The following is an 8,861-nucleotide window of genomic DNA, read 5'->3' on the forward strand; positions in this document are numbered from 1 at the left end:
ATATAATAAGCAAACAGTGTTGTCATGGAAAGTACAAGTTAAAAGTTTTGATAATCCAGCACTTTCTTACTATACATCCACAACCATCTTCTTATGTACGTCCATCGTACCAACCACCTGAAGAAAGAAAACAATAATATTTAGAAATTGTAAATCAACAAGCAGCAATCAAAATAGAACAAAAAAAAACAAAAAAAAAACAGAACTGACATTCAACAATGCCTAAAATGACCAATTAAGACCATCATCTATACAGCCAGATGGGTGCTTTGCCTGTGTACAGGAGTCAGTTTGCCAAAACTTCTTCAGTTCCATCAGTGTTGTGCGGCATTCACGCAATCAGCCACAATCTTTTTTCCAGACCATTCTTTGATGTCACCATTCAACAAACATCTTTGGCAGCCTCTAGATCTCTTCCCTTGTAAACAACCTGTCAGGATTATTGTAGGCAGTGACTTTGTGGCAACATTCTGTGTTTAAAATATGACAGCTTTGTAAATTTGATTCTTGGAACTTTCAGCCTTTCTCGTACTGCAGCGTTTATTACCCTGTCTTTTTAACTTATTCTGTCCAATCTGAGGAAAGATCCACAACTCAAAGCTTCTATCTTCTCCACTGCTCTGTACATTGTACAAGTTTCTGTCTCATAGAAGACAATTAGCATAATGTAACAGAGCACTTAAATTTTTGGTAAAATGTTATGTCTTGATCTTTTTTTCATTCTTAAAATAAAATATAACTCTAGTCTAGTTAATGACAAAAATTTCAGTTATACATATGGCTGGAATTACAGTTGGATATCAAAAGATTCAGTGGAAATTAAGAGAAAAATAAACTAAAATCTGAGAAAACTTAAAATGAGATTAGTCTATATTCTATGAAGAGAGGTGAGCTCTGATGCTTTTGTGAAGGAAAGAGAGGCTTTCCTCAAAGTGCCAGAACTCGCTTACCTCTAGAGCATAGAGTCCCATGTAAAGGGAGTTAATTCATGCTACAAACAGTTTCACACAGCAGATGATGCAATAAAAAATTTTAAAAAAAGATGAGAAAAAAAAAAGCATATGATTCTATTGGATTCTTTTAAGGGAGTGTTCAGAGAGCAGTAATGTAGATAAAAGAATTCTTAATTAAATCATTAAAATTATTAACCTTTCATATATTAGAAGTGTTAATAATAAATTAGTAGACTGCATGCATGCATGCATGCATGCACACACACACACACACACACACACACACACACACACACACACACACACACACACACACACACACACACACACACACACACACACACACACACACACACACACACACACACACACACACACACACACATAATAGGCATGGCCGTGTGGTTAAGATGCTTGCTTCCCAACCATGTGGTTTTGGGTTCAGTCCTACAGTATGGAACCTTAGGTAAGTGTCTTCTACTAAAGCCCAGTAGAGAGAAATTGAAAGAAACTCGTTATACTTCTGTGTACCCTTGTCTTGGTATTGCATAATGGCAGTAGAATATGTACCAGTCATACTAGTGACGTTGGTCGTTTTTAGTCTTCTGTGAAAAACATGTCTGGCCATGGAGGAATATTACCTTGCTGAGTGGCAGGCAATGGTTGGTAAGAAGAGCATTTAGCCATAGGAAATCTGCCTCAACAAATCCTGTTTAACCCATGCAAGCATGGAAAAGTGGACGTTAAGTGATAATTACCAACAAATAAAGGACTTGAGGTTGGGTTGACACAATTTATTCGTCACAATTTAAAATGGTTTGTGGAAAAAAAGAACTTATCAAATAAAATTCAACTGAGTTAACCTAGTATTTAGTTGCGTCCCTTTATGTCAAAGAATAACATGGCAATTTGATAATTAGATATTGATAACATAGGAACCAGACTGAAATAGGTGCTGGGGTTGATAGGATCAGCCAAAAACCTTGAAGGCAGTATCACCCGTCTCTCCTTTATCTATGAACGGGGGCATCCGTCTCTCCTTTATCTATGAACAGGGGTACATGTCTCTCCTTTATCTGTCTACACTTTTTCTTACAGATTTTGCAAGGGTAAATTTGCCAAGTTGTATTAAAAAAATAAATAAATAAATTATGGCTGTGTGGTTAAGAAGCTTGCTTTGCAACCACATGGCTTCAGGTTCAGTTCCATTGCGCAGCACCTTGGGCAAGTGTCTTCTATTATAGCCTCAGGTCAACCAATGCCATGTGAGTGAATTTGGTAGACAGAAGCTGTGAGGAAATCCACTGTGTGTGTGTGTGTGTGTGTGTATGCATGTTTCTGTGTTTGTTCCACACTGTTGGACAGCTTCGACAGTCCACTAACTGAAACAAGATAAAAAAATATCAAAATTGAAGTACTCACAGCACAGAATTCCTCAAATGATATTTTACCATCTCCATCAGTATCTGCATGAATTATTGTTTTATCCACAATTTGTTGAAGTTGTGTATCTTTAAGATTACTACCAACCATCATTTTGAGGACTTGGAAAAGTTCTCCATTGGAAATAAATCCATCTTTATCCATATCATAGATCTTAAAGGCAACTGAAAAAAAACCCCAAAAAACAATTATAATGATAATGATGAATTCTTACAGAAGACATAAAGCCATAAAGTTAATTAACAAAGCTGAAATAACTGGAAAACTGATAAAAAATTTGGTAATTTAGAGCTCAGAATCCTCTCATGTACAAATGTATGAACAATAATCCACGTTTAACCCTTTAGCATTTAAACCAGCCATATCTAACCCAAATATTCTACCTTTTATGTTCAAATTGGCCAGATCCAGCATTTTGCACCTACCCTACAATGAAATCTAAAAGCTATGAGATAATGCATGATTAATTGAAAATAATGTGAATAAATAAGCATTACATTTGATAAAGTAATTTGAATGCTAAAGGCCAGAAATAGTAAGAAAAGAAACAGTTGATTTAATTGATCCCAGCACTTGTACAAACTCAGAAGGATGAAACAAAATCAACTTCAGTGGGATAGAAGCATGAAATATAAACAGTGCACAATATCATGCTAAACAGTGCATGATATCATGCTAAACAGTGCACGATATCTTACTAAACAGTGTACAATATCATGCTAAACAGTGCACGATATCTTACTAAACAGTGTACGATATCATGCTAAACAGTGTGTGATATTTTGTTCAGCGTATTACTAAAATCTAAAAACCTAGTGTTAAGAACTATAAACAATAATAAATCTAAGATGAAATATGAAAGATATAGAAGTTGAGTGACCAAGGTGATCTACTGCATAGTTTCTTGTAATCATTGCTTTATTTCCTTAGATGGCTGTGTACATAAAGTATTAGACTACTTCTCCATAGGTTGGAGAGTTCGAAACTATTGCAGGCATCTTGCATTTAGTTCACCAGTCCAACAGGAATAGACAATAAATCATCCAAGAATGTTACCTCTGATACACCATAAAAGTTGGAGCTAACTACAGGTCCTTAAAACCTTTAAGAGGTATTTGAATTTTGTTACATTACCTGACTTATGAAAAGTAACTGGATCCTCCATCAGATTCACCGATTGTCATCCAGTTGTTTGACCAACCAAACTACCTACTCACTTGTGTAGGTGGTTGAGTATTCCACAAGTATCTCCTGTACTCATAACACACACCTCAGAATAATCAGTATGGCGTAGGCTGGTCTTTTAAATTACAAGCACAGTTCATTTGATGAGATTCCCCATGGTTTCCATCAACTCAATTTCACTCAAAGGCAAGGATAACATGAGATTATGATGCCAGACATTTTGCCTGAGGTTGGACTGGCCCTGTGATCTAATGACCGTGTAGCAAATTTTTTAGCCATTCAGTCATGTCTGTCACATTGCTGGTACCCCAACATATGGACATGCGAGCACATACACATACAGACACATTAAATGTAATAAACCATATACTTACATCTCAATTTGGACTCTTTATCTCCTTTAACACTAAACTGAGAAACGCCTTCAATGAATTCTGGAAAATAATATCAAGTCATTAGTTGCAGTTAATTAATAATTTGTCAAATCTAAAATTAAAGCAGTCAAGAAATCACATGTCAAGTTTCTAGAATTTTATTTTGTTCAGGTAAAATGCAATTATTATTTGTTGGAGCAAATTTGATTAAAAAAACAAACAAACATAGATTAAACTATCTCTTGTAAAGTTACAAGAATGCAGAGATAATGCTGTAGTACTAGACTGGTACATCATTGGTAACATGACAACCTAGTCTCCTTCAACACCATCAAACACTCACTACACAAGTGGTGCCCCTACATGGCCATGATTGGGACGGAACTAAAAACACAAAGAAACATATGTATAACATTGCACCAAGTCATGAACAGCAAAGCTGAAACCCTCAAGTTTGCCACAAATATTAGAGCTACCTATCTTTTGATGAACTTTCATAATGATGCTTCAAGCCTGTGACATAAAACTGTACCACAAAATGGCCATCCTTCTCTTCAGAACCAAAAACTACTTTCACTGACTCTATGAAGCACAAGCATGTGCACATTTAAGCACTGCTTTCATATTTAGGATGAAGTTTTCGATTTTCAAATATTTAATTATATAGGTGTTGACGGCTGTCATCATGTGGCATACAGCTGTTATCTCAAGAAGTTCCTCCTAATATACAAAGGGATGAACTTACTGTGCTATCAGAGGGACCATAAAATAACCTAGTTTTTAGCTAAAAAATGCAAGTGGAAACTGTATTACTTTTATGTGATAGAAAACTGACCTAAACCCTTTAGTGGCAGAGAAAGACTAACCCCTACAGATAACATAAAATATGATTTAAATAGGAAAAAAAGAGAGGAGGCAAAAGAATGAAGGGAAGAAGCAGAGAAAAGAATTAAGTTGGCAGTGGATAAAGAGAAAGAATAAGAGAATGGTAAACTATTAGCAATGTTTAGAAATCTCCTATTTTTGATAGTTTTCTAGTAGGTCAAACATGTAAAGAGATAACTCAGATTAAAGCTCTTGAGATTTCCATCTTCTTTTGGTACACAACCCTAACTGCACTTAGAAAATATGTTTAGAGTGATCGTCAAATATTTTGTATCAGGTGGCTGTGTGGTAAGTAGCTTGCTTACCAACCACATGGTTCCGGTTTCAGTCCCACTGCGTGGCACCTTGGGCAAGTGTCTTCTACTATAGCCTCGGGCCGACCAAAGCCTTGTGAGTGGATTTGGTAGATGGAAACTAAAAGAAGCCTGTCATATATATGTATATGTTTGTGTGTCTGTGTTTGTCCCCCCAACATCGCTTGACAACCGATGCTGGTGTGTTTATGTCTCCGTAACTTAGCGGTTTGGCAAAAGAGACCGATAGAATAAGTACCAGGCTTACACTGAATAAGTCCTGGGGTCGATTTGCTCAACTAAAGGCTGTGCTCCAGCATGGCCACAGTCAAATGACTGAAACAAGTAAAAGAATAAAAAAGACTCTGAATTAGCAGAGTTGTTCAAACTTTGGATAGAAGGTGTTGAAGCTTTATTTCTGGTACTCTTGCACTCTGAGTTCAATTCCTGCCAAGGTCAACATTACCTTTCAGGGTTAATAAAAAAAAAGTACTAGATCAGGGCAATGGAGTGGCAGAATTGTTAGAACAGAAGATAAGCCTCACAGTATCTGTCCTGGCACTGTGCATCCAGAGTTCAGAACCCACTGAAAATGGTCACACTTCTGTCAGGAGTTGTGATTGACAAATAATGTCAACAATTTGAAAAACAAAATGCCTCATTTCCTAGGTTTAACTAGAAGATTGACAACAGCCGTATCATTTGCTATTTGTAGCTAAAGTTTTGTCAAACTGATTTAATATTTCCCCTGCATATTATCTCCCTTTGAAACCTAATTAATATACACCAACTTCACAAAAACATTCCCTTGAATTCTAAATCCGAGTTTAAAAAAAAAAATTTAAAAAGGCATGTCAATAAAGTAGATGCAAGCAATTTTCTATAAGTGTTCCTGCTCTGAAGCATTGACATTTCAGACAACATTAACTGTTAACAGCAGTTAGTACTTGTGATTCAAGTAAATAAAAACATACTTCAACAACAGTTCACTTGGTGCTGATAAATACAATGAGTGATAGCTAAAAACAATTAAAAAAACATACAGATAAGATAGAGTATAGATCTATAATGACTAATAATTTCTTTTTCCTTTTCACTAAGTGTGCAGCTTTATATCATTCAGGTTTAGATATAAAAATGCATAGAGACATTAATATTATTGTAATCTGTGACATTATTTCTGACAAGTTTTAAAACTCCAGCTTGAAACCAGATAACAGAAATCAGCTTTAGGGTTCTCATCAACATGAAATTTTTCAAATTTTTTAATTCTATTATAGTTTAGATTGATACAACTGTTCATCCAAACAGTCATATTAGCCTAAACATGTGAAATATTTTTCAAATTTTGAGTTTCAGAATAAGCAAAAGCTGTTCTTTTCTCATAATTTAGTACAAATTAAATTTCTGAGACACATACTCTTACTTGTTTCAGTCATTTGACGGCGGCCATGCTGGAGCACCGCCTTTAGTCGAGCAAATCGACTCCAGGACTTATTCTTTGTAAGCCTCTCTTTTGCCGAACTGCTAAGTTACAGGGACGTAAACACACCAGCATCGGTTTTCCCTGTCTGTTTCAGCATGGTTCCTAAGGTTGGATGCCCTTCCAAATGCCAACCAATTTACAGAGTGTACTGGGTGCTTTTACACAGCACTGACACGGGTACTTTTTACATGGCACCAGCACTTACGAGTCCACAAGAATAGTGAAGCTTGCAAGAAACGAGTCTGTATGCAAGGGCAACCACACTTTTACTTAGCTTGATGTGTCTTTTCAAACACAGCAGGTATTCATAACAATTGTTATATGGTAGATTCACGTAGATAGTGGGTGCAGAAAACCTGCCAAATGTAAGGGATGAGATAAATATAATATGTTGAATGCCTGTAAATTTAAAGGAGTGACTTGAACTGAACCAACAAAGAGAATCTGTAAAGTAAAAGTCTCTAGTGAAACATAAATGAATGCTTGGGATTGTGGTAACGAAAACTGGGAATTAATTTTGACCAAAGTTTGTAAGGATATAACCATGGTAGCATAAAATGCAAATAAAACATAACATTATAATGATAGTGTTAGCATCATCAACAGTATGTTTGTATGCCATAACTCACAAACATTGGTGCTACTGTTGTTGTTGCTGTTGCTGTTAAGGTCACTCATACCTAACATCAAGTGAGAAGGCAATATCACCTTGAGTCTCTGAATAAGTTAATGAAAACCTGATCCAATGATATGTAATTAATCTGTCATATATCTTTTTGTTTTTCTTTTGCCTGACAAATTTGATGGAATGCTTTTAATTAAGTTAAGAAAGATCTGTTGAGGAGTCATTTCATTGCAGTACATATTGATAGAGCCAAGATAAAAAGAGCTCTACCAAGTTGAGCTGACCTATGTTTTAATCATCAACCTGATTCCCTCCCTATTTACAGTTACTATCGAAAACTACTACGCTACTCTTTACTCTCTTTTACTTGTTTCAGTCATTTGACTGTGGCCATGCTGGAGCACCGCCTTTAGTCGAGCAAATCGATCCCAGGACTTATTCTTTGTAAGCCTAGTACTTATTCTATCGGTCTCTTTTGCCGAACTGCTAAGTTACGGGGACGTAAACACACCAGTATCGGTTGACAAGCGATGTTGGGGGGACAAACACACACACATACATACATATATACATATATATATATATATATATACATACACACATACATATATACGATGGGTTTCTTTCAGTTTCCGTCTACCAAATCCACTCACAAGGCTTTGGTTGGCCTGAGGCTATAGTAGAAGACACTTGCCCAAGGTGCTACGCAGTGCGACTGAACCCAGAACCATGTGGTTGGTAAGCAAGCTACTTACCACACAGCTAATGATTTTTCTTTATAAATTTCATCACATTTTCTATATATAAATAAACCCCATAAAACTGAAACACCTACTAAGTTTGCACATCACCTCCAGGATACAGAGGACACCTAATAACTTTCTTTTGGTTATGTTGAATGAGGTTAAACATAATCGTAATATATCTTAAGAAACATAATCGTAATATATCTTAAGAAATCAACTCTAATACATTATCCTTCCTCTACTCACAATCCATATTCACCTAAAAATCATCACACTCACAACAAAAAATAGACAGGTTAATCCATGTTTTCCATATAATCAAAACTGCATCATAAAAGTTAACAGTCCTCATTCAGGATCAGAAACTACTGCAGCTTTTAACAATTGATATTTAACAAAATACAAATTAATCCCGTCTTGAACAGTGCACATATAATCCAACACACTACAACAGTTATCCAACATAACAGCTTCCATTTCAACCTACTAAACATACCACTCACTATATCACCTATTAAACCTTGACCCATTCTATGTGCTTTATCCTTTACACCGGCTGTAGCTGTCATATGAACTACAGATTCAGTATACACTTCAAATAACATTCAAAACATTCAGGAGATATACCCAAGTGATCTTCTTATCTTTTATCTTTTACTTGTTTTAGTGATCCATGCTGGACACTGCCTTGAAGAATTTTTAGTCAAGTGAATCGACCTTAGTACTCATTTTTTAAAAGCCTGGTACTTATTCTATTGTTCTCTTTTGCCAAACCTCTAAGTTACATCATCATCATCATCATCGTTTAACGTCTGCTTTCCATGCTGGCATGGGTTGGACAGTTTGACTGTGGACTGGCGAGCCAGATGGC

At 35.9% G+C, this 8,861-nt stretch overlaps 1 protein-coding gene across 1 annotated transcript in view; it reads right to left on the bottom strand.

Annotated features, from left to right (window-relative positions):
- LOC106878873 (calcineurin subunit B type 1) overlaps window positions 1-8,861 on the bottom strand; it is a 43,840-nt gene continuing 34,979 nt past the window's right edge. Inside the window, exons 4-6 of the mRNA XM_014928218.2 lie at window positions 3,956-4,015; window positions 2,376-2,560; window positions 1-117 (exon numbers count right to left, since the gene is read on the bottom strand). Of these exons, the coding sequence (XP_014783704.1) occupies window positions 70-117; window positions 2,376-2,560; window positions 3,956-4,015 (293 nt within the window). The 3' untranslated portion in view covers window positions 1-69. The remainder of the gene's footprint in view (window positions 118-2,375; window positions 2,561-3,955; window positions 4,016-8,861) is intronic.

Source organism: Octopus bimaculoides, chromosome 4 (assembly GCF_001194135.2).
Source record: "Octopus bimaculoides isolate UCB-OBI-ISO-001 chromosome 4, ASM119413v2, whole genome shotgun sequence".
NCBI lineage: Eukaryota > Metazoa > Mollusca > Cephalopoda > Octopoda > Octopodidae > Octopus > Octopus bimaculoides.